The sequence below is a fragment of the Neopelma chrysocephalum genome, unplaced genomic scaffold (genome assembly GCF_003984885.1).
Source record: "Neopelma chrysocephalum unplaced genomic scaffold, ASM398488v2 Primary Assembly neopelma1_96688, whole genome shotgun sequence".
NCBI classification, from domain to species: domain Eukaryota; kingdom Metazoa; phylum Chordata; class Aves; order Passeriformes; family Pipridae; genus Neopelma; species Neopelma chrysocephalum.
Genome location: NW_020925333.1, coordinates 1,846,789 through 1,873,271, shown reverse-complemented (window position 1 = coordinate 1,873,271; position 26,483 = coordinate 1,846,789). Strand labels below are relative to the sequence as shown.

At 39.3% G+C, this 26,483-nt stretch overlaps 1 protein-coding gene across 11 annotated transcripts in view; it reads left to right on the top strand.

Moving 5' to 3' along the window:
• The first annotated feature begins 100 nt into the window (after window positions 1-100).
• The window catches only part of SPEF2 (sperm flagellar 2), a 77,424-nt gene continuing 51,041 nt past the window's right edge, over window positions 101-26,483 (top strand). For 10 of the 11 annotated variants that reach the window (XR_003538474.1, XR_003538475.1, XM_027709115.1 and 7 more), the window contains exons 1-10: window positions 101-213; window positions 1,903-2,005; window positions 6,169-6,421; window positions 10,708-10,878; window positions 12,148-12,285; window positions 13,327-13,406; window positions 14,142-14,370; window positions 19,848-20,036; window positions 21,226-21,413; window positions 22,650-22,818. Coding sequence is in view for 9 of the 11 variants with exons in the window: in XM_027709115.1 (XP_027564916.1) it covers window positions 156-213; window positions 1,903-2,005; window positions 6,169-6,421; window positions 10,708-10,878; window positions 12,148-12,285; window positions 13,327-13,406; window positions 14,142-14,370; window positions 19,848-20,036; window positions 21,226-21,413; window positions 22,650-22,818 (1,578 nt within the window). In the remaining 2 variants the exon portion in view is untranslated. The remainder of the gene's footprint in view (window positions 214-1,902; window positions 2,006-6,168; window positions 6,422-10,707; window positions 10,879-12,147; window positions 12,286-13,326; window positions 13,407-14,141; window positions 14,371-19,847; window positions 20,037-21,225; window positions 21,414-22,649; window positions 22,819-26,483) is intronic. The other variant, XM_027709117.1, reaches the window with a different exon arrangement.

Below are 26,483 nucleotides of genomic sequence, written 5' to 3'. Positions count from 1 at the left end.
CCGCGCGCCCGTGCACACCCGCGGACCCGCCCGCCCGCGGCGCCTGCGCGGCACGGCCGCCACCCGCCCCGCCCCAACCGCGCAGGCGCCCCGGGCGGTCGCCGCGGCAACGGGACGCGGAGCGTGGAGGAGGCGGTGGCGGGTCCGGCCCGGCCATGTCGCGAATCCTCTGCGAGTGGCTGAACGAGGAGGTGAAGCTCTCCCGGCGCGTCGGTGAGTGGGGCCCTGCTGCGCGGGGAGGAGCGAGGGCGTTGCCTCAGGGTCGGGCCAGGTCGGGCCAGGGGATCTCCCCCCCCGGCCGCTCCCCCGGCGGACCCGTCCGCTGGCCCGCTCCTTGGTACCGCCGCAGGTACATGTTTAGTCGTAGAATCATATAGTCTTCAAGGCTGGAAGAAGCCTTCACGATCACCCAGTCCAACTGTCCGCCCTGCACTGCCACTGTAACCCCTAAACCACATCGCCCAGTGCCAGACCCAGACACCTCTTAAACACCTCCAGGAATGGTGACTCCACCACCTTCCTGAGCAACCTGTTCCAATGCCTGAAGTTTTCGAGCTGAAGTTAATTCTCCTCATGGGGCAAGTGCTCTCAGGAGACAGGAGATGCTCGAGCTTCATCTGCTAATAAGGACTCCAGAGGATAAAAAATATATCTTAATGTGTTTGGAAAGTAGTGCTTTGTTTTGTATGGCAGGTGTTGTGCTGGCATTGCAAAAACGTTTATTCTGTAAGGAAGAGGGAGCAACTTCCTGTTGATAATTAGAGCAATGCACAATCACCAACTGTATGTTGGTGCCAGATTCTGCACCTGGAATGGAGCGACCCTGGTTGTGTGTATAGACTGGGAAATGAGAGGCTGGAGAGCAGTGCCATTGGAAGGGACTTGGGGGTACTGGTCGATGGCAAGTTGAATATGAGTCAGCAGTACCCTGGCAGCCAGGAGGGCCAACCGTGTCCTGGGGGGCATCAGGCAAAGCATCACCAGCCAGTTGAGGGAGGGGATTCTCCCACTCTGCTCTGCCCTGGGGCAGCCTCGCCTTGAGTCCCACATGCAGTTTGGGGCACCACAATATAAAAAAGACATTAAGCTCTTAGGAGCTTAATGCCCTCAGAGGAGGGCAACGAGGATGGTGAAGGGCCCTGAGGGGAAGCTGTATGAGGAGTGGCTGAGGTCACTTGGTCTGTTCAGCCTGGAGGAGACTGAGGGGAGACCACATCATAGTCTTCAACTTCCTTATGTTGGGAAAGCAGAGGAGCCGGCACTGATCTCTTCTCTGTGGTGACCAGTGACAGGGCCCAAGGAAACAGTGTGAATCTGAGTCAGGAGAGGTTTAGGCTGGATATCAGGAAAAGGTTTTTCACCCAGAGGGTGGTTGGGCACTAGAACAGGCTCCCCAGGGAAGTGGTCACAGCACCAAGCCTGACAGAGTTCAAGAAGTGTTTGGACAACACTCTCAGGCACATGGTAGGACTCTTGGTGTGTCCTGCACAGGGCTGAACTTGATAATCCCTGTGGGTCTCTTCCAACTCACCATATTCTATGATTCTTGAAGAGAAGCACATTAGATCTAGCTTTGTTTTCATTTGCATTTTGTATGGAAAATATAGTAATCATAGTTTATTGATATTACCACAATCTCAATGACAATGTTTATATTTTTACAATGAAAATGAGAAATTACTACCTAAAGCTGATGTTGCAAAATAACTACACAGAATGTTTATTTATTTGTGAGTTGAAAACTATTACTGCTAGGTCAACCTTCTGAAATTCCTCTGAATTATTTAATGAAGTTTGGACTTAGTTTTGTTATAATAACAAGCTGTATTAAGATTAATGTATGAATTCTTTTAATTTTCTTATTTTTTGGAAAAAACTCAAACAACAAAAACCAAAACTTAGTTCCAGGATCATTTCCAGAAGAATTTTCTAATGGCTACCTCCTAGGAGAACTTCTACACAAATATGGTCTTCAGGATGACTTTAAACAATTTTCACAGAGCAGGTTAGTACTTATGGATTACATGTCTGTTACATAAAGTAGACATATTTTAATATTTTCTCAGAATTTGTTAATGAAGAGTGGAAAAACATGTATAACTTAGTGAGATTTGAAACACTTTTCAGAGACTCAAAAGCTACTTGTGTGTGATGCCTTAATGAGTGTCATATATCTAGAGAGATTGATCATACTTCTTCAAGAAAATTATGCATTTTGATTGTAACTACAATAGTAACAGGTTAGACCAAAAATTCAAAAAGCCTTTCAAGGATGTCTCTAGGGCTGGAAATAGTGTTACTGTCCCTGTGAGCTGTGTAGAGCCAGGAATACAGAGCTGTGATGCGGTGGTGACCATTACATCTTCACTAAAATGAAAATGGTGGAGATACATTGTGAGGCTCTGAGTGAAGCCCTGGTAGAAAATCATACAAGAATGTATGAGTTTACAAGTAATCTGGTGTAGTATCTGTCATGAAGAAGAACTGAAAAATGTGAACTTTAAAAGTCTTGTGCAGATCTGTGAGCTTTGGTACATTGATGATGCAGTTCCTGGAGTTCCTTGGCTTATGCATCAAGAGTACCAGGCTGCATGAAATCTTCCTTTTTCTTCTGAACCTCTGTTTTTATGTTCTTTGAACTTCCCATGTATTCACACCCTTTCTTCTGCAAGTCCCACCAATTTGCAAGAGAGCAACTTGAGTACCGCTAACAAAGGCAGCCAACAAAAAACAGTTTTGCACAGCAGTTTTTGCGCTCTGCTTCTAGGACTTCTAGATCTCCCAGGAATTTCTGGGATCATTGGAAAACCCCTGGTAACTCTTTGAGGAACTTTAGAGTACCTGCTGTTGCTGGGAAAAATAACAGGCTTTTACTTCTAGCAAGCTCTAGCAGCTTCTAACAAGTTCTCTTGATTCTTCCCAATAAAAGTGTACTTTGAGGTGCAGTTAGTGAAGATGCACTTCAGGACGTGCAAGAAGTGGTTAGAAATTCTGCTGAGACAGTGTATGTGTGCTCAGCAAGCATGGGGATGCGTGACAGGGTGTGATACCCAATACCCACTGGAGCAACTACTCAGAATGTCAGAGGCCTCAAGTCAGATTTTTCTCCGGAGAAAGGCATGAAGTCTTCCTGTGTCAGACCAAAGGGAATGCCCAGAGTCTTTACATCTTCATGAGTGGGAGGTGATGGCTTTGCCTGCAGAGGTGTGTGCTCATGGAGGAGCTGTGTTACCAAGTCAAGCTGCTGCAGAATGAAATCAGTGGATTGGATCTTCTCTGAGGCACTGCAGATACAGGAACCTGGACCCACAGCTGTGCTGAGAGAGAGGCGGGCAGAATCTGCGCTGGTTGGGTTGGGAAAAGGAGATGACTGGCAAGGAGGTGACTTCTGGCAAGAAAAGGAAGGTGTCTGCTCCACCTGCTGATGTGAAGCTGCAGAACAAGTTGATGGCTGTGGTAGCAGATGAGAGGCTGGTGGCACTGTGCAACAAAACATCTGAGCTGGTGAAGTCTAAACTACATCAGAGCACCAGAGGGAGCAGGTAAGTGATAGCACTAGAAAATGGAGGTACCATCTGCTGACCTCACATGCTAGCCAGAGGGGTTTACTGCATGCTGGGGCTTCAGTCCAGAGCTGCAGAGACTTGTCCAGAGCCCTGTTATCCCTGCTGCTCTTTTCTGTGGGTACCAAGGATATTGCCAGAGAGACCTGGAGCCAAAAGCATGGGGCCCAAATATTTTTTTTTCTTATTTCTGCTGGTGAGGTGGATGGGCTTGATAAGGAGTGGATAGATTCCATGGGTCAACAAGTGGTTGTGCAGCTGCTATTAACAGCGGGGATTTTTCACAGCCATGGGATCCTCTTTTGAGAGGGAAGATATAGGAAGATATAGGATCCACCTGGCCAAGATGGACAAAAGCATCTTTGAAACAGCCTGACAAACCTGGTGAGGATAGATGTAAACTAGGAATGAGGAGAGAAGGAGAGGATTACTCTCAAACAAGTGAGGAAGTGATGGCCTGGACTGGCAAACAAGAAGAGGGTGATGCGAATAAGCGCAGTGAAACAGTGCAGAAGGCCTTCCATCCCAAATGTATGCACACAATTAAGGAAGTGCTGAGAAGATAAGGTTATGGGATAAACATTCACACCTTTTCTAAATTTTTGTACATTTTTTAAAATCAACACAACTGGCTGCCTCTCTGAAGTGCCTGTATACTAAAGCATGCAGCATGGGGATCAAACAGAAGAAATTAGCGGTCTGTGAACTGTTGCTGGACCATCATTGCAATCACAGAGAGGCAGTGGATTATCTCACACAACTGGCGTGCTACCATGGCTGGATATAGGCTCTTTAGGATGGACAGGCTGGGAAGGTGAGGAGGAAGACGAGCTGCCCTGTGTGTGAGAGAGCAGGTAAGATCCAAGACCTGTCTCTGTAGCAGCCATGCTGAGTTGTCTTCCTGCATCAAAGGTGGCAGAGTATGGCTCCATTGATCAGCCTCCCTCTCAGGTCCTTAAGTATTTCTCAGACTGCCATACTGAGGCTAAGATACTTAATGGCTTCTCTGTCCTACTCTGTTCTACTGGTAAAACTCGCACTCTGAAATCCCAAGCCCCTGAGACTAACAGGAAAGTCTACAGCAGTTGTTTACCCAGTGTGATCTTGAAAACCTCCGAGGATGAAGACTACACTAACTCTCCAGGCAATTTGTTTCAATTTTCTTGACTGTCCTCATGGGGAAAAGACCTTGTCTTACATCTAGGCAGAAGGGCAACGAGAAGGGCTTTTACAGATATCTCCACGGCAAAAGGAAGGCTAGGGAAAATGTGAACCTATTGAGACATCCATAAGACTGCAATATCCCAAGCCTCTGAGACTTATAGGAAAGCCTGTAGCAAGAAAGGAACGTTTAAATAAATTTGAAATATGCAAGTCCATGGGACCTGATGACCCGAGCTGAGGGACCTGGCTGATATCACTGCTAGGCCACTCAATAATCTTTGAAAGGTCTTTATGACTGGGGAGGTCCCTGGGACTGGAAGATTGCAGCTGCCACTCCTCTGTTCAAGGAATGCAAGAAGGGGGAATATGGTATGTACAAACCAGTCTGCTGCACCTTGCAGAATAAAAAGTTAAGAGGTGGTGTCACTACAGCCTCTCAGTGCGTGTGAGATGGTTTGTGACAATAGGGCTCATCTTAACCTTGAATCAATGGCAGAAAAATGTTCAGTATAGTTGGAAGCTGCAGTTATATATAATTGGGTAAGAAATAAGGCATGGACTATTATAGAGAGAATAATGAGCCCCTGGACAATTTCATCTCAAAATAAGATGAATACTCTGTTACCAGAAGGTCTTCAGGTAAAATTGGGCATTTTTGTAGAATTGTGCTGGAGCTCAGCTGACCTCAAAAGCTGGTTGGTAGATACAAAGGAACTATTGTGAACTCAAGAGATAGAGCAGTATAGAAAGCATGATGTTCGGACTCAGACTGAAGTTATGGATTTGTTGGATGAAATTTGATGTGTTAGTTGTGATAAACTGATAATTTATTATTATTTGATTTTACCCTGTATATCTATTGTTATTGACTGCTTCCACAGGAGAATCTACATATCAAGAGAAACAGGAATCTGCAAGCCACTATTTTAACTTTGAATGTAAATTGCTAATTCTAACCTGTGTGTCCATTTCTTTTTATTGGAGAAGAAATATGGCAAAGTATTGTGAGGTTTAATGGATAATATAGACTTTTTTTATCATTACGTATGTTTTGATTGGTAAGAGCTCAAGTGATGAGACAGCTAATATAGAGACTTCATTCAAACTCTGTGTTTTGTGGATGGGATACCATTAGCTGCAATTGGGGTTAGCTTTTGCTGTCAGATGCACTTTGTGTATTTATGTATCAGGATTTATATTATCCAATGTGATCTTTCTTTTTTCCAGAAGTTATACATAGTAATCAATGCGTGTATACACTGCAGTATAAAACCTAAGCCAAACTGTGTAACCCATTATTTAAGGAAGTCCTCTGTGGGTTTTATTTTTTTCCTCCCCCTGTCTTGGTATGAGGTAAGTATCATGACCATGCTTAATGCAGCAAGTTGGAACTGAAAATAATTTTATTTTCTGTTTTTTGTTGTTGTTTTTAATCATATAGGGTTGCAGATGCAAAAGTTAACAATTTTTCTCGCCTGGAACCTACACTTCACCTCCTTGGTGTGCCGTTTAATGAGAGTGTGGCCCAAGACATCATGACAGGACAGCATGGGGCTGCAACAAAGCTTTTATATGAATTGTATATTGCTTTAGAAAAAAAGAGAAAGGCAAAGCACCCTGGAGTAGTCATGGAAGCAATAAGACCTGCCGCAACTACAAATCTTAAGTCTATTGAGAGTGTTTTGTATCCGGAGGTAACTAACTATGCCTATTTTGTATAAATAGAGAAGAGGTAGCATATTTACATGTATTGCGTGCTTCCCCTCCCCACTTTTTAAATCTCCTGTTCAAAACCCAACACCTATATTGAAAAGAAGCAGTCCTTTGCAATGTCTTATACAGTGGCATTACACAGCTTATCAGTAACTCAATAGGCTATTGATCTTCTGTGTTCTGTTTTCCTTTGTTTTGGTTCATCCTGTGTTTCCTGCTCTATTTTAAAGCCGTCTCCAGACTTAAAATGCTATAACAACAAAACCTAGTAGTTGTTCAGCAGCTGCATTTTTACTTTTATCAGTGCAGATTGCAGACTGCATTGTGGTCTAGGTATCAACTTGGACTAATTGCCCCTCCAGGAAGCCTATTTATACCTGTGTTGAGCTTTGTGCCACAGTGATTTGGTTCATTCTGTTACATGTCTCTCCATATATTTATACTACACTCCAGCCAGCAATAATCATGTGCTGGGTAATACAAAGAGATAAAAACAAAAGGAAAAGAGAGTACCTAAGAGGAAGTCAGTATTGATGTAGTAGGTTCTGTTAAAGACATTCTTCGTGTTTTCAGCAGTAAGATTCAGCATGTGCAAACCATTCTTTGTTAGCAGGATGGGCAGTTTTTAAGAAACTATATATCATGAATCAAATTCATCTGGGTAAAATTTCACATTTTTTTCTGGCACACTTCCTGAAAAATAGTCTGCAGGCAGAAAGATTATGAGCAAATGCAAGGGTAGTACCAGAGAGTTGAAGTATCCCTTCAGCTGTAGAGGGATAGCTTAAAGAAGTTAAGCAACTGCGAGTAGGTCTGGTCTTTAGACAGGTTCAGAACGGCATTTGAATCATAGAATAGTTGAGGTTGGAAGGGGCCTCTGGAAATCACTTAGTCCATCCCCACAGCTCCAGGCAAAGCCAACTAGAATGTGTTGCTCAGAACCTTGTTTAGTGGGGTCTTGAGTATTCCAAAGCTGGAGACTTCTCAGCTTGTCTAAGTAAATTGTTTACCACCCTTTCAGTAATTTTTTTGTTGTGTTTTAAGTTGAATTTTCTATATTTCAGTTTAAATAGAATAGAATATGTCAGTTAGAAGGGACCTACAGTGATCATCTAGTTAAACTGCCAGACCACTTCAAGGCTGACCAAAAGTTAAAATCTGTTATTAAGGTCATTGTCCAAATGCTCCTGAAACAGTGACAGACTTAGGGCATTGACCACCTCTCTAGGAAGCCTGTTTGACTACACTCTCAGTAAAGAAATGCTTCCTAACATGGAGTCTGAACCTCCCCTGGTGCAGCATGGGATGAATCCCATGGCTGGAGTGTGACTATGAATGGCTACAGGCTGTTTAGAAGGGACTGAAGAGGAAGGAGAGGCAGACAGGTTACCCTCTACATAAAGAGATGAATTGTGAAGAGTTGTCTCCAAGGCATAGACATGAGCAGTTCAACAGCCCGTGGCTAAGAATCAGAGACCAAGGCAAAAAAGGGAACCCTGTAGTTGGTGTCTGCTACAGTCCACCTGACCAAGAGAACCTATTGACAAAGCCTTCTTACTCCAGCTACAGGAGGCATTGTGCTTGCAGGCTCTTGTCCTGCTGTGAGTCTTCAGCCACCCCGACATCTGCTGGGAAAGTAGCACAGAGACTCCTGGAATGCATGAGAGAGAAATTCCTGACACAAGAAATAGCCCAGAGGGATGTGTTTCTTGATCTGTTGATCACCAATGCAAACAAGATAATTGGGGACATCAAGACTGCAGGCAGCATGGGTTGGAGTGATCATGCATTGGTGGAGTTTACAGTCCTGAGGGATGTGGGTCAGGTGAGGAGTAAAGTTAGGTCCCTGAACTTTAGGAAAGCAGACTTTCAGCTCTTCAGGGAGATAGTCAATGGGTTGCCCTGGCAGACTACCCACAGAGACAGAGCTGGAAGATCTTTAAGGATGTCTTCCATAGAGTGCAAGAGCTAGCAATCTCTAGGAGAAAGAAGTCAAGCAAGGAAGGCAAGAGACCGATGTGACTGCTATGCAAATGCATAGGCACTTGAAGCTTGGAAAAGTGAGCTGGGAAGAGTATGGACAGGAAGTTTGGTTGTGTAGGGTTGGGATGAGAAAGGCCATGTTGAAGCTGAAACTGTGGCAAGGGACACAAAGAATAACAGGAAGGGCTTCTACAGGTGTGTTAATCCGAAAAGGAAGGTCAAAGAAAGTAGACCTCCTTTGATAAACAGCGCTGGGAAACTGGTAACAACAGATGAGAAGAAGGCTGAAGTACTCAACAACTCTTTTGCTTCAGTCTTAACTGACAACCTCTCTTCCCACACCTCTTCAGTGGATGGACAGCAGGATGGGGACTAGGGGAGCAAAGTCCCTCCTACTGTAAGAAGGGATCAGGTCCATGACCACCTGAGTAAATAATGAACATAATGTACAATCATGTGTGTAAGTTTATGGGGCCCCATGAGATCCATCACAGAGTTTTGAGGGAATTGGCTGATGTAGTTCCCAAGCCGCTCTCCATGATATTTGAGAACTCATGGCCACCAGGGGAAATCCCAGGTGACTGGAAAAAGGGAAACATTGTGTCCATTTTTAAAACGAGTAGGAAGGAGGATCCTGGGAACTACTGACTTTCAGCCTCATCTCTGTACTTGGTAAGATCATGGAACTGATCCTCCTAGAAGCTCTGCTAAGGCACATGGAGGACAGGGAGGTGCTTTGGGGCAACCAGCACAGCTTCACCAAGGGCAAGTCCTGCCTGACCAATACAGTGCCTTCTGTCATGAAGTGATTACGATAGTGGAGAAGGGAAGGGCTACAGATGTTGTTTATCTGGACTTCTGTAAGGCCTTTGACACAGTCCCCCACAACATCCTTCTCTCTCAATTGGAGAGACATGGATTTGATGGATGGACTGCTCGCTGGGAAGGAACTGCCTTGATGGTCACTACCAGAGGGGGGTAGTCAATGGCTCAGAGTCCTGATGCACATCAGTGACAAGTGGTGTCCCTCAGGGGTCCGTATTGGGACCAATGTTATTTAATATCTTAATCAATGACAAAAGTCATCGAGTGCCCCCTCTGCACATTTGCAGATGACACCAAGCTGAGAGGTGTGGTTGCCACACCTGAAGGACAGGATGCCATCCAGAGGGACCTGGAAAAGCTTGATCAGTGGGTCCATGGGAATCTCAGGCAGTTTGACAAGACCAAGTACAAGGTGGTGCACCTGAGTCAGGGCAACCCCTGGTACCAGTCCGGGCTGGGGGATGAGCAAATGAAGAGCAACCCTGGCGAGAAGGATTTGGGGGTGCTGGTGGGTGTGAGGCTGGACATGACCTGGCCGCGTGCATTTACAGCCCAGAAAGCCAAACATATCCTGGGCCGCCTCAAAAGCAGTCAAGGTCAAGGGAGGGGATTCTGCCCCTCAGCTCCTGTCTGGTGAGACCCCACCTGAAGCACTGCATCCAGCTCTGGGGTCCTCAGCACAGGAAGGACATTGACCTGTTGGAGCAAGTCCAGAGGAGGCCTTCAAGCTGATTGCAGGGATGGAGCATCTCCTACCAGGCAAGGTTGAGAGAATTGGGATTGTTCAGCCTGGAAAAGAGACGGCTTCAAAATGACCTAATTGTGACCTTTGAGTGCCTGAAGGAAACCTGCAAGAAAGATGAAGAGAGACTTTTTAGAAGAGCATGTGGTGACAGAACAAGGAGGAACGGCTTCAAACTGAGAGTAGGTTTAGATTAAATATTAAGAAAAAATTCTTTACTGTGGGGGTAGTGAGGCACTGTGAAGCTGTGGATGCCCCATCCATGGGAGTGTTCAAGGCCAGGCTGGATAGAACTTCGAGCAACCTGGTCTAGTGGAAGGTGTCTCTGCCCAGGGCAGGAGGGTTGGAACTAGATGATCTTTAAGGTTCTTTCCAATCCAAACCATTCTGTGATCCTATGGTTCTATGATTCTATTCCTACATATCCTCTCACTGGATACCAGGAAGAAGAGCACAGCACTTCCCTCTGCACTTCCCCTCCTCAAGAAGCTCTACAAAGCAATTTGTCCTTTTCTCTAAACTAGACAAAGTTTGGCATCATTCAAATTCAGATCTCTGTTCTTTTCAATGGAGTTAGTCCTGGTTTTCTATTCAAACATGTTTAGATGTTTTTTCTGTGCCCATTAATGCAGGAAAACACAGTTTAAAATAGACATCTTAAAATTGTCATATTTAATTACTGTTTCTGACTCTTCGTTACTTGATGTTTAATTTTAGCGTTTGAAAACTTTAGTGCCACGTCAGGCTGATTTGCAGCTACAGCAGATTTCGGAGCGTTTTGAAGCAAAATCCAAGGCAGTAGCAGATAAAATAGCTCGTACACATTTTGCAGAGCAGCAGAGAGCTCAGAAGCTCCGAGAAGAGCAAAGAGCTCAAGACATTGAAAAGGTGACTGCTTACTTTTTATAGACTTCTGAAGATGTGTTTTCTTAAGGATATGTGTATAATGGATTAGTTAAAGCCAATGTGAAGGCTTCTTAATTGTGTGCTACACAGTCATATTTATAAAAGAACGAAGGAAAAGACTATGCGTGGAAATCCTTAATATGTAGGCACAGAGTCAATATACTGTTATGAGACTTTAAAAACATTACTATTTAAAAGTCACATAATTTTAAATTGAGAGTACTTGTGTTTTGTCATATGTGGAAAATATCTATAGACTTGAAGACTAAGTGTAAATTCCATGACTTGTATGTGTTTGAGATGTCCTTGTAAAAGAGCTTTGTGACATTCTTCTTTTGTAAAGAAAAGAAGCATTGTTCAAAAGCAGGAAAAGACAGGGAAAGGGGGCCTAGTGGGTATGGCCTCAGAACATCTTGTACTTCTATGTAACCATTCTGATAAAGTAAAAAGAGAGAAAGGAATTTGTTTAGACATGGGAACACTCATCCTAAGCTTACAGTTTATATTGAGGAAATGGCAAGCTACCCAAGAGGTGTTGAACCACATTGAAGATGTAGTTGACTAATTTGATATGTGCTTTATATGGCTAATTAAGGGACAGAATCTTGCTGTGATTATCTAGCTGTTCTATTGTCACTACATGAACAAGAAAGAAAAGTCAGTTCACGTATCTAGAAAAGAAAATACAAACAATATCCAAAATATAACAAAGTTTAAAAGAAAATTTATTAGTACCTCATTTGATATATTATATATTTTTGACTGTCTTTGACTTTTTTTATATAACCCTTACCCACAGGTATCTGTAGTGTAATTTATATGTTTGTTACTTCTTGATCATCTGAGACTCACTGTTCACCAGTAGTGTTACCTAATGTGTTACCTAATGGTATTCTCATTTTCTGTACAAGGAAACTGGTATTCTCAGTTTCTGTGCTGTATACAGACCTGAAACAGGTAACATACTAGAACTAGAATTCAATGAAAGCCCCTAAATGCCTATAAGACACTGATCCTTTGCTCAAGTCTAAAGCCTGATAAGCTCTTCTTTCTTCCTGAAAGATTGTTTTCTTTCTAGTTTAATTACTTCATATAAATATATTAAGTAAATGTATGTGTGTATCTATCTATATCTATATATATATGTATAAAGTACCGTATTACTTCAGAAATATTTAGGTAGTATATTAGGGCCATATGTTGTATTTTGTTTCAAACTATGTATCTGAACACAAGATGTTGAATATTCAGGATCACATAGGAAGAAGGAGACAAAGTGAAGTAGCGCACAGGATTCAACCAGCTGTTTTAAAGGTTCCAAAGCCTCCACCGAGACCCATCATAAAAGCTATTGAAGCTAAAAAATTGTTAAAGAAAAGAGAAGCAGAGGTAATTATCATCTGTGCTCTTTTAATGTTAATTATGTTAACTCAAAAGACATGATTTTTGGGAACATTTACACTTACAAATACTGTACTTGCATCATACAAAAGTTGCTGCTATATAACTGTTAAAATAATATGGTAGACTCAGGCAGTCAAAATTAGGCTGAATACTTATATGATCATAATTCTGCATTTGCTTCTTAATAAAAACTGTTTTGACGTAAGAGAAAATTTGTATTGAATATATACCATAGGTAGGTACTAATTTGATTTCTAAAACTATTTTACCTTCTAGTCTATTGAGTTGAACATGTGAAATAAAAGCATTAACATTCCTTTCTCATTTGTGCATGATGAAGTTTTGCATGATAATATTTGAACTGTTCTGTAACACACTGTAAAGCTGTCTGCTCTATTAAAAATGTTAGTAATAGCTGAAATTGACAATTGTCTTAAATCAAGAGATGATAGCAATGCACCATTTAAAAAAAAAAATCTGTATTATCTAGTAGGGAAGAGTACTTGGATTGTAATTCGAGTTCTTGGATTGTATTATCATCGGGAGTGTAAATATTACCAGTTTTTACAACTGTGCAACTGTCACAGATGTATTTAAATGTAGAGTGTAGTAACATAGTTGCTTGAGTAACTATTGGGGATACATTTAAGCTACTGATTCGAAAGCAGATGATAGCCCAGAATATCCTTTCAAGTCCCTGAATGGTGAGAATTATGTAAACTGCTGAAGTCCTATGCAAAATCAGAATTATCCTGCAGAATGAATAGCTGCAAATTTTTAGGATATTCTGGCTGGTGTAAGTAGGTGTAGCAAGGAACAGGGAACAGGGAAAGAAGTGAAAGGTAGAAGAAGGAAATAGTCTTGCCTTTATTCTTGGTCTAGCTGATGCTTAAAGTATTTTCACTGTAAGCCTTTCTGTTGTACATGCATGACAGAAAAGTAATTCTCTAATACTTGTTCTGTTGAACCTTCTTTGTGATGTTTTGTGAAGAGAAAGGAAACATTAAATTTTGTTTACTTCTTCAGAATGTATACAAGGAAATAGACAAGTTTGAGAAGTCTATGACAGGAAATGCCTTTGAATTACACAGCCAGGTGACCGACAGGTAATTTTGGATATTAGATTGCTAAGAATAGACAGGATCCTACCTCAGGTGCCTGCTATCTATGTAGACAGCTACTTGAGGAAAAAGTAATATCTCATTTAGTTTAAATTGTGATTGAGTGATTGTCCCACTAGCACTGCACAATTCCAACACGGTTGCAGTGTCTTTACCTTACCTTTAGTTGTAGTAGGGATGGCTCAAGCTTCCTTCACTACTTTTTGTCACATATACAGCAAGAAAGGGATGAAAGTGCATCTCTTCTTCTCTTAATTTTAGTCATTGGGTCTATGAGGTCATTTAGCCTTGCAGAGAGGTGGGAATGGCTCTGAATATACATACACAGTAACACATTTCAAAGGAAATAGAGAGAAGTAACTTTCTTCCTGAAACTTGCCTGTATGTTGATTTATTTGTGAATAATTATAAGTAATAGTCATTCTGTCATCTTTATTGATATGTATACCCTACTGACAAGAGGTGATAGTCATCCATACTGCTGTAGATATTTCTGTGTTTAAACCTGTGATTAATAACTGCAAAACTGTACTCAGAGTGATATCTTGAGGAGTAACCCAAGTAACGAGGGCACCAAGAAGTAGCCACAGTACCCTCAGAGTGATGTTGTACATTTGTTAGACTTGCATATAGCTATACAGGGATCTGTATGTAAACACCTTTAAGAGCCATAATTCCTATTAAGTCAGAGATCTTTCTCTTTTTGATCTTTTCAATCAGTGATATGCAAGAATCATTGCAAACACAGAAATTGCAAGAAACAACTCAAGAAACTATTCAAGAAACTACAGCACAGACAAAAACTGAGCTGTTAGGTGTTTATTCAGATGGTGAATATATAAGGAAAATTCAAAAACGTGTAGAGGAAGATACATTTGCTAGAGAACAACGAGCAAAGAGACGACGAAAAATGCTAATGGATCAGTTACTAGCACATGAATCTGAAGAGGTGAGAAGTTGTATGCTGAACTATAGAGTCCATGTGCAGTTAGCAATCTAAAAATTTGCTTACAAATATAAAATCAGAACACTTTTGGAGAGGATAAAGGAAGATATATGCACTTATGTCTGAAAACTACTTTAATGCCAACCATTGGCTTTTCTTGAGAAATAGGGAAGGTTATCTGTTATTTCTCACAACCTTTATGTCATACACCATACTTACAAACCACAAAAGATTAAATGAAGGCAGCAGAGCGAAGATTATAAAAATCAGTTGAAGATCTGCCTTTTATTCCCTGCCACTCCCTCCCCCAAACTTGAACAAAGAGAAGAATCAAACTTAATTTCCAGATCAGAGCTTAGATTTTTGATGTGTTGTGGAATAGAATATATGTCTCTGGAGAATGTCTGTGTTTTGTCTAAAAATGGATGTTGCAGGTTATTCTATTTGAATCCTGTCCTGTAAAGCACAAGGCTTTTAAGATTTCTCTTCAGATACTCCTCATTCAAAAAGCAGCTCTTAGATTACTGATTTCATGTGTCTTCTCTTTTTTAGTGATTGTATAGAAACAGAACTTGTAATTTGCTGGGTTTCTGTGATTTCTGGTTATCATTTATTTTAGTGTTTCACTGTGAGTCCTTAGCTTAGATCATGTGTGTTGAACCCACTATAGCTGGGACTTTCTCCACTGCTGGTGCATAATAATAGCATTTCAGATGTGTAGCATATATTTTATATATATGTATATATTTTTAAGCCTTGGCATGTAATGTCTGGAGACTGAAGAGGAGACTTATCCCAGTCTACAAGTTCCTCATGAGGGGAAGAGAAGGGGCAGGCACTGATCTCTTTTCTGTGGTGACCAGTGAGAGGACCCAAGGGAATGGCCTGAAGTTGTGTCGAGGGAGGTTTAGGTGGGATATTAGGAACAGGTTCTTCACTCAGAGGATGGTTGGGTACTGGAACAGACTCCCCAGGAAAGTGGTCATGGCACCAAGCCTGATAGAGTTCAAGAAGCATTTGGATAATACTGTCGGGCGGGCATGTGATGTGACTCTTGGGGACGGTCCGGTGCAGGGCCAGGAGTTGGACTCGATGATCCTTGTGGGTCCCTTCCAACTCAGCATATTCTATGATTCTGTGAGACTTTTTGGAAATGTTAAGAAAATATTTAATTTGTTGAGGTAGTCATCTAGGAATTAGATGCTTCTCGATGTCTGTCTCAGATCTGTATTCTTGAAAAACACCTGTAGTAACTTAGACCAAGAATGTGTCTATCCATGTATCCTGTCTCTGAGTTCTCATTCAAAGAGATTTTACATCGTGTTCTTGGTGACATCCATAAGCCATGAAGAAGTTTTGCAATCCACTTGCCCGAAATCCACTGCAGTCCCAAAACTTGCTCTTTAATTACTCTCAGCTCTTGCAGCCCTGGCAGCCTGGACTAGGGGTTCCAAAAGTCCTGGCTGTCAGTCACTGGGGTGCTTGGTGGATACAGCAGCTCTAAGCCAGCAAAGCCAGCCAGTGCTGTGAGGAGGTCACACAGCTGGTGCACCTGAGGTTTAGGACAAGCCTTGTCAGTTTGGGGTGGAGGAACTGTTGCAGTGTGCTGCCAATCACACAGGCTCCAGGGAGGCACCAAATCAAGGCAAAACTAACAATAGTGTTCCTAAATTCCCAGAAAAAAAAATCAGCTTTGATATAGGAACAATTGAACTCACAGACTGCAGGGATTAGAAGGAAAGACAAGTGAGCATTTGGCTGGAACAGTAGTTTGACCAGATCAGAGAATCTATTTAGTGGTAATTTGGTTCTAAATTAGCAGAGGAAGAGATGTTTGGTTGGAACTTCGAGATTTCAGAAATTAGATGCTGCTTGACTTTTGAGAAGTGGGAAGCAAACTAAGGTATTTTCTTTAAAAAATAAATGAATATACAAAATAGTTGAAAATTACTTTTCCCCTCCATTATGTACTGAACCATAAAGGATTTTCACACTGAAACTGTAGCTGCCCTGTAGGTATTAGGATCAGATTTTTACCTATACAGCATAAACCTTGAACATGGCATGGGATCATTTAGAGTCAAATGCATTTCATCCCTTCAGAGTGCGGTAGATTGTTTTGTATCCGTGCTTATAAATCTTACTAAAAGGACTTTGTTCAAATTTTTTATTTTTGTCACTTTACAGGTTGAAGCCTGGGAGAGAAAATACTCTAGTCTTTGTAGAGCACAGCGTGATGCCAGTCAGATTTTCATAGGGAGGTGTTTAAAGTGTTTGACAGTAATATGGCTTCATTCCTATTGAACCTTTATCTCCACCATTTCAACAAATTATTTGTGTTTTTTACTTGTTATTTTTAGGTTCTCTGTTCAGATTTTATCTCTCTGAATTAAAAATTTATCAGGAATAAGTTACTTTCAGCAATAAATGGAAAACATGAAAATGGGAGGAGAAATGAACTCTTACTAGATTATTACTTGTCAACCAAATAGATTTATGTATGCTGAACTGTAAGTTTTGGTCATAAATTTTATGACTATACAACAGCACAAAGTTGTTTCACTTGTAAATCAAACAAGGAAATAGAAAAATAGAATCATGTGATATAGTAATTATGTATGAACAACATGAAACATACACACGTTATGGTTTGGCCACTGGATGCCACTGTTGTCTCAAGTAGGTAAACCGGAAAAAAAGTGTGTGTTGTGCTCTTTTAATAGTAATTTTTCAAATTATTACGCGGATATCCCAATTATGATGTTTATGATTTCTTCAGGCACTTCACAGTCCTCTGTGAAGATGTTGATGTAAAATTTTAGGTCAAAAAATGGTACTACAATTTTTATATTTTGTCTCCTACCATGTCCAGAAGTTTTAAAACTTTTTAACCTTTGGTTTGAGTAATTTGTCCATTCCTTTTTGTATGAAAGATAGCTACCAGGGCTTCAATTTCCCACCCAAAAAGCAACCTCTCTGAAACTTTGAGTTTGGTGTTCTGAATCCTTACTTATCTGTTGTGTGTATCTTTGAGTTAATTGCCTTTTCATTTATTCTTGTTCCTCAAAAATTTCCTACGAGCTCTTTTTAGGCCTACTGAGCATGCCAAAATATTTGATCACTTAGAATATTGAAGTTCTCTACACTTCAGTAAACAAAGACAAGGTCTCTTTTAGCTGCTGTAAAGTGTTCTAAAGGAGCATCTTATCATTTGCTTTAGGAAGAGCACATTCACCTAAATAAGGTGCTTTAATTTCTCACTGGACCAACTTTTTGCATCATAAAGTTGTGGGTTTGAGTGTGGCAAGTGACCATTCTGTTAGGGTGGCTCCTTCAATTCCCTGTGAATTAGAGTTTTTAAATCCATTTTCTTCTGGTGAAGTACCTACTACTCTAATAATCCATGGCTGAAGGTAAACAGTAGCAACTACAGAAAATAATGAAGGATATTTACTTGCAATAGGAAACAAATTGTGCATTTTCTACTCTTCTTTGAAACCTTAATTAAATACTAAGTCCAAAGAAGCAGTGGATAGAACTGAGATGGCAAAGGGATTGCCTTGAGATAGGAATGTAAGAGAAAATGGACAGACAACTCTTCAGTAGGCAGTACTATTGGAAAAATTTATCACCTGAACTATATCAAATGACACATAGAATGAATATAAAATTGCTATGATAGCATTGTTTTCCACTTCAGTGGCATGCATGATGATAATTCCCTCCATAGAAAAATAGCTTACAAACAGTACACTACAAATAGGGTACAAAACACAACACATTCAAAATTAGGCCCTTATTTTGAGAAAAGCTTTGTATAGAGACAACATAGCATGCAGGTGAACCACTCTGGGATTAAAGCCTGGGATGACTGCATCTGCCATTAGAACTATCATGCAGTGTTATGAGATTTGGTGCTAGGAAAAGGGAGTGCAAAGCCCACATTTTGACTGAAATAAGAAAAATGTTGAGATATTTTTATATCAGTTTAGTATTTTCAAGTCACCAGAATTTAATTGGAATGTACTTTATTCCCAGCAATTGTGAAGGGAAAAGAACTTAAGAATATGGAAAGAGGTTGTTTGTTTTTTTTTAAATTGGCTTCTTCCCAACATCAATATTAAATAAATTATTTAGAAAGTTGTTGTTTTTATTATTGAAATTCAAATAGCCATGCTTTGCATAAAATTTTTTTTACAGGTTTACTGGTTTGCATTGTGTAGCACAGATCTAGATCTCTTTGTAGAGTTCTTTCATAAATAATATGGTAATATGTAATCAAATTGGATTTTACAATTATAGGTGTATTTATGTAACATGTTTTTCATCTCTGTCACAAACAGCTGATGAAAAAATAAATTAGATAAAAGAAAATAGATGTGACTTTATTTTGGTTTAGGGTTTTTTGTACTAATAACTGGCTTTACCTGTACCTCTGTTCTTAGGAAAATGAATCTGAAATCTTCAAATCAGTTCCCAGTTTGAGTCCTTACACTGGAATGTATTTCCCAGTAGTTTTGCTGCATGTGAAACAAATATTCAACAAATCAGTTATTTCGTCTAGAATTCTGCTGTAGGAGTAGTATTTGGCAATGGGGCTTGAAAGGCAAGCTGATGTTTTTGCTTAGGACTCAGAAGGAGTTCCAGACGGTGATAGTGAAGCAAAACTTTAGATTAGGTTAAGCATTAGTTTACATACCAGCGGCAGACTAGAGAAGTGTAGTAGTGATAAGATACTATTATGTTATGAGAGTACTTAGAAAAATAACAATCCATAGCCTTGAAAGTGTCTGTGTACACAGACCATGCCTCAAGCAATGGTTCAGAATGATTTTCCTGTAGTACCAAATAGGGTATTGTATCCATGTCCCAGTGAGAACACTGGAACTATTGCCCAGAAGTCTTGTATATTGCTCTGTTCTGGAATGGTTCCTCCTATTCCCAGTCTCCTGAATAGAGGAGAATGGAGAAGATAATTACCCAAATCACCAGAAAGAAGGAAAAATTTCACACCTGTAGAAAAGAGAGTGATCAAAGATCCAGCAGAATGTGGCTGAGAATGGGGACTGGTGAATAGCAGAAATAAGTTAATTATTTGAGGAAAGGGTATATCTTTAGATACAGAAGCCATTATTTCAAATATGCTGCAGTTTCTTTGCACATGGGAAATAACCATGTTAAAATTGAGTTAATCTGACCAAATGTATTTTTACTGAATATCTCAGTTAAGACATAGTTAGAATTCTCTTCTATAATTCTACAATTCTTACATAAATACTGCTGCTGTAAATCCTTACATAAATAGTACCACTTCTTACAAAAATAGCACTAATTAATAGATATGTTTGTTGTTCTGGATTTATGTATCATATAAGCAGGTGAATGCTGTTATGTAACTCCACTCGTATTTCTCATATGAGACACTGATGAGTTGTCTAGGAAATAAACTGTGCTTAGTAGCATTATTTTTTGTCTTTTAGAAGGCTTACCGGGAGGAGCAGCTTGTTTACAGACTAATGAAACAATCTCAGCACGAGCGGAGGATTGCTGCTCAACTCATGCATGTTCGACATGAAAAAGAGGTGTTAAGGCAAAACAGAATTTTTAGGGAAAAACAATATGAAGAAAGACGGCAAAAAGAGTTCCAGGAAGCTCTTGACAGAGAAGCGGTAAAAGATTGTTTTGCTCTCTGAATTGCTACAGGACTATTAGAGTACCTTCATCTTATAATGGAATTTGTATTGTCAACTTCAAGACTTTTCTAAGGACAGGATGATTTGATGATAAATATATTCTTTTATTTTTTAGTTCACAGTTACAGCTAATGTGGGTGATAAGCAATAAGCATGTAACTGTAATTGTGGAACTGGGAGCATTTGGCAGTGTGTTAAAACTTTAGGGGAATTACGTAGGGAGGGAGGAAGAACAGCCCCCCATGGCAGGGGGATAATAAGGGATAAAGCTGAGCAACTTAAAGTCTAATTTTGATCTTTTTTTCTATACTAATTTTAACTTTGTAGGGAAACATCTCTGTGTGCTGAATTTAAAAGGCACAGTCTTGCAGAGGCAACAGGACAAAAGACAATAACCTGAGATCTTGTTTCAAGAATCATGTTTTTAATTTCACTTAGATATAATCTGTTAATGTCCATTTTTGACCAATGCTGGAGTGATTACACTCATGAGTGCTAATATCTTTCTACCTTGAAGCTTTCAGTTGATTAAAAGGACTTACAATTCTGTGGAAAACCACCCAGTGCAATGCTCATAGTAGGGCATAATGTGATCCTGTCAAAAACAATTAGCAACTCCAAATCCTCCAACACAGCTGGAGTCCTGTGTAATCAGCAGCTATCTGATCTCTTTAAGTACATCTCTTTAAGTATGCTTTCAGCCAAAAGCAGCACACCATCACAGGAATAATTTTCTACTATGATCAGAAATCTTTTTCCAAGATTGAACAACATCAATAATTTAAAATTATTTGAAGATCAGAATCTAGTAAGATAAATTATTTGTCACATTTTCTGAATGAATAATTCCACTAAAACCTGTGATTTCACTGCCCCCAAGCACTCAATATGTTCTTAATCTGTTTGTCATTAAAGAAGTAATGCATTTCTCCTTTATTGTATTTTAGCAGTTAGAAAGCAAACAAAGTGGAATTTATAGAATTAATAAAAGTTTTTAGATTAGTTTTTGTATTAGTCTGCTTGCTGGCTCTCCAGCTCTGATGAGAAATGAGCTGTTTCTGTTTCTTGACTTACATGAACAAGTTAATTTTCATTTCCAGGACTGTGCACCTCTGCACTTTCATTTTCATTGCAGTCTCAAATTTACTCTTTAAAAAAATTCCAGGCTCTTGCAAAACAAGAAAACATTGATAATGAAGAACAAATAATGAAAGAGAGAGAACAACATGAGAAAATTGCTGCTGAAAGAGCTCAGGCCCGCTATAAAAAACATTATTCTATGTGTTGGGAAGTGATGGGCCAAATCATTGATATGTCGACAAAAGTGGGAGAATATCGCCACATGACAAAGAAGTGAGTATGGTAGCTGCTAGGCAAAACTAACAGCTGTAAGGTAGCTGTTAGGGTACATTATTCGGACTGCTGTAAGCACTGTAACCAATTATGTAGTTTCTCAGACATTTTACATGACAGCTTCAATTAGTTTGTGTGGGAAAAACATAACATTAGTTTTGTGTGAGAATTCGCTGGTGTGTAATACAGAGTGAACTAGTGCTACAGCCTTCGCATAATTTCTTGAAGATGCAACTAACTTGAATCCTTAGGAGACCAAAATCCACTAGCCACAGCTGAACTACTGATTTCCTTTCTTATGAACAAATTGTTTCGTTATAAGTTAAAAACTGAATGGTTTCTAGATTGATCTACTGGCTGAACACTTCCTCAGTGTAATATAAACTGGATGAATTTCCTAAGATAGGTAACCCCGCCTGGACTGTCGAAAGAGTAGCAACTGAGCCCAAATTCTACTGAGTCCTACATGCTGTGATTCCCTCTGCTGACATGCCCTAATTGCACAGGATTTCTGAGAAGGCCCTGAAAGGGCAATAATTTCCAAGTGCCTGTGCTGTAGAAATGTTTAAAAAAACGCAGAGTGGGGCTTTTTAGCTGTAGTTCTTTTATTAGTATTCAGTGATTTGACTGTGGGGTAAGACTTACAGTATTAGAAGGTATACCAAAATCTTAATTGCTTTTTAATGTAATTGTGTGTTATAATAATAAAGGTGTAACCATATGAAATGTATCTGATTATATTTTATAGAAATTATATACATTTAGGCTTGGTAGTTACATGATAAAATAGTCAGCCTAGACATAATTTAGTGAAATTACTAATAAAAAAAAGGATTTTAACTATTCATACGATTCTAAATTAATTTTAATTTGCAGTAAAAACATTCTATAGATTTTTGGCAAGAGGAGGCTTTACCCCACAAAACTAAGAATGTTTCAGGGCTGGCAAAAATAGCTATAGCAAAACTGTTACTACACAGCTCTGCCAGCCAAATGTTGTGTGATAACACATTTGTGAAAATACTGAAGCCTACAAGTGCCTACAGCTGTCTTATGAGTAAACAAACATTTACAAAAAGCTGTAATAATTACAGAAAGCATTATAAGCTATAACTAGCTTAGCATATACTTGTTTCATGATTAAGATTCTTATAGATTTGGGTCCACCATTTTCAAAATATAACCCTTTAATTTTTGATTTGGAACTGTTTGGTTTTGTTTTTCTTTTTTCTGCAGCCGAGTTCCATTAAAACTGATGCTGGATTGGAAGGAATTTTTTTTAAATGGAAAACCAATATATGAACAAGCCTCAATTCAACCTTTGCCAAATGAACCTGGCCCAGAACAACTTGTAGAGATGAATAAAATGAGTCTGTTAGATGAAAAAGATTATGGTGAATACAAGGTACACCAAACTGATAATACATAATGGAAGATAATACACCTTGCATTTTCAACCAATTAGAATTTGGAGGTGTAGTTTATATTACCAGGTTTGAAAATGCAACAGAAAGTAACAAGTAAAAGCAGTAAAATTAAATCCTATATATGTTGCAATACTGGAAGTCTTAATTTCAGCAATTTCGAGTGAAAGCGGTCTAACAAGATTTATTGGTTTGAGTGATCCATTAATTTTAAGATAGTAATGTTTGTGAAAATTATTAAAAATGACTGATGTTTTTCTTAATCTTCTGTTGGAATAGAAGTAACTATTTTTCAGAGTACTTAAAACTTTTCTTCAACTTTAGAATACATTAGTGTAATTTCAAAATTTGAAGATGAAGGATGAATAGTTCCCTGTTAAAATATATTGTATGATTTTTTCAAAGTTACATTAATGGTGCTTTTCTTCGAAAAAAAAAAATCCCACTGCATGTTTAGACTTCTCAAATAACCTGATAAATAGAATAAGGCAAAATCATGGCAAATAACCTGTCTTTATCTTGTTGGGAATTTATAACTACAATATATATGTGCTTTTATTCACTTCCCGAGCCAATTGGTATGTTTTCTTTTGATGTATACTCCAATGAGTGTAAAAGTTATGAGTTTCTGTGGCTTCAATCTTAAGGTTTTTCTGACGTATCTCTTTTTAAGGTCCTTATTCACAGCATACCAACTCATGTAATGAATTTCATGATCACTTTCTTTAGGTGAAAAAAAGGCCTATACCCAAAGTAAACAGGAAGGAGGGCATACAGGACAGACAGGCAGGGAACAGTGGGGAGCACTAATGAAAAATTAAGTTTTTAGTCATATTGTTTATATTATTAAGTCCTGTCTAGATGTAACATTAGTGAAGGTCACAAAGATTTATTGACACATTTAAAGCCTCTTTTTTCTGCCAGGCTATTTCAAATGCACAGTCACGTAATTAATTTATTCACAGATGTTGTTAGTCTTATGCCTTTCTGAATCATTATTCATCAAAAGCTGGTATAATATGACATGTAAAATTGTTGGCATCAATTCATACTTATGTCTTCTGAAAACCTAAGTGAACAGCTAATGCCTTCAAAGTATTGCTTCTAGGTAAAAGTGTATTAACAGGACATTCTGGCAACGTTCATGCTCATTTTCCTAAATCTTTTGTAAAAAGCCCAGGGCAGGCAATTTGGCATCTCTCAAGAATACTACGTTTGCATTACATACTGACTAAAAGTGTCAAATAAATTTGATAAAATACAAGAAAATGCAGTGCTATCAGTCCATTGCACATTAGACATTAGATTTAGCATGAAAATGTTTGGAAACTACCATATTATCAATCATGGCTAATCACATAATAAATCACCCAAAACAAGCATAACTTTAGATACTGCTCAAAATAGCAAATAATTTCCAGTTTCATTTGAAAGTATTGACCAGGAGTTATATAATGCTCACCTGGATGCCTGAAAACTTGTTTCTGACAGGTAAACTACTTTACCTCAGGGCAGGTACAGTCTAGTAATTTTCTGGTTAAAAGGGCAAGAAGGCTGATAGGTGGGGGAACCCATTCCATTTGGAATTTATTTTTCTCAGAAGTCTAATAAAATTTAAAACAACTGATCCATCGCTACTTATATGGTTAAGGAAAAATGGTTCAGATAGTACAAGGATTTGGGGTTTTTAAGGATGTTTTTTCAATTACATATGAAGAAGTATGTTTTCTGAGATATTTTGGAAAGGGGATATTGTGCAACTCAAGATTTTTTTTTGTTTTATTAATTTGAAATTTTATTTTAAATTTAATGTAGAGTGATAGTGGCATTGTGTTTTTCTATCTAATATACATATGTTCAAAATAAACAGTGATCAAATTCTATTAGTAGAATGTATGATGTGGCAATACATCATTCAGATAGTAGATTCAGGAAAAGGTTGCATATTCTATCCAGAATATGAATTCAAAACATTAACTTTCAGTAGAATTTTAAAACTCTTCACTTTTATTGATGGTGATGGAATATTTAATTTTATGTATGTGCATACATGTATATATGAGATAGACATATATATTTATTGCAGATATTATATTGATACATAATTTTATAGAATGACACAGTTGTTTGCATTTAAAGAGATGTGAAAGTCATTTAGTTCAGCCTCTTTGCTTAAAGCAGGGCCAATATCTGAGTCAGATAAGGTTACTCAACACCTTGTCTGGTCAACTTCCAAGTATTTCAGGGATAGAGATTCCACACTCTCTCTGTGCAACCTGTTCCAATGTTTAACTGCTCTCATTATGAACAATTTTTTTAATCTTTTTTTTCCTGCTTGGCATTTCTCTTGCTGAAACTTTTGACTTTGCCTGTCAACCCTTTATTGACACCCCAAATGAGGTGACAAGCTAGAATCTAATAGCAAATATTATTAGTCAACATATCTTCCAAACAGGTGTTTAGTATACTGCGACCAAATAAATATTAATACAGGACTAGTATTATCCTGTATATTAAAATGTTGTCTTTTAACTTCTTACAGCATAAACCGCATGTAAACTTTGCTAGTGCTACAGGATGCAATACTAGTACAGTATATATTAGAGTTGCAAAAGTGTAATTCTGTGTTCCGTTCTTTTGACTACATCCTTCCATTCTTATCTTTCTTCTGATGTGATTCTCAGTAAGAGGATCTTTACTAGCAAAACCTCATTAAGCTGTATGCTGGTAAATCATAAATCGCTGTTGATCTCAGAGTACATGAACTGGATGTTTCTACTCAGTATTTCCTTCCCTTAAATATTTTGAACTGATTTGGGTTGTTGGGTTTGGTTTCTATTTCTCTCTATTGAATGTGTTCTAGGCAAATATATATTTTAAATCTGTCCATAAAATTTTCAGATTCATGTGGGATACTGAACAGTAATGTTGCCCAGTTTTAGAATGCAGAATGGTAGAATATTGGATTTCTATTACAAAAATCTGCTACTGATTAACTCTGTGGTATTGGTGAAATTACTTTTCATGTTTATGGAATTAAAAAAGTGATTATAGGAATCTTTTTTGGGGTTCTCACAGCAAAGTCCTGGCAGCAGAGGGGCTACAGAGGTGGGTTCTCTGAGAATCTGGTGGAAGCTTCCACCATGTCCGACTGAGCCAATGCCAGCTGGCTCCAAGTTGGACCCACCACTGGCCAAAGCTGAGTGGTGACAGCTCTGTGATAACATATTTAAGAAGAAAAAAAAGTTTTTGCACAGAGAAGTAATTGAGGCCAGAGAAGAGAGGAGTGAGAATATGTGAGAGCAATAGCTCTGCAGACACCAAGGTCAGTGGAGAATGACGGGGAGGAAGTGCTCCAGGTCCCAGAGCTGAGATCCACCTACTGCCCCTGGAGGACCCCACACTAGAGCAGGTGGATGCCCAAAAGAAGGCTGTGACCTCATGAGAAGCCTGTGCTGGAGCTGGCTCCTGGCAGGATCTGTGGCCTGTGGAGTGAGGAGCTCACACTGGAGCAGGTTTGCTGGCAGGTCTTGTGACCCCATGGGGGATTCATCCTGGTGCAGCCTGTTCCTGAAGAGCTGCACTCCATAGAAGGGACCGACATTGGAGCAGTTCATGAACTGTAGCCCGTGAGAAGAACTTGAGC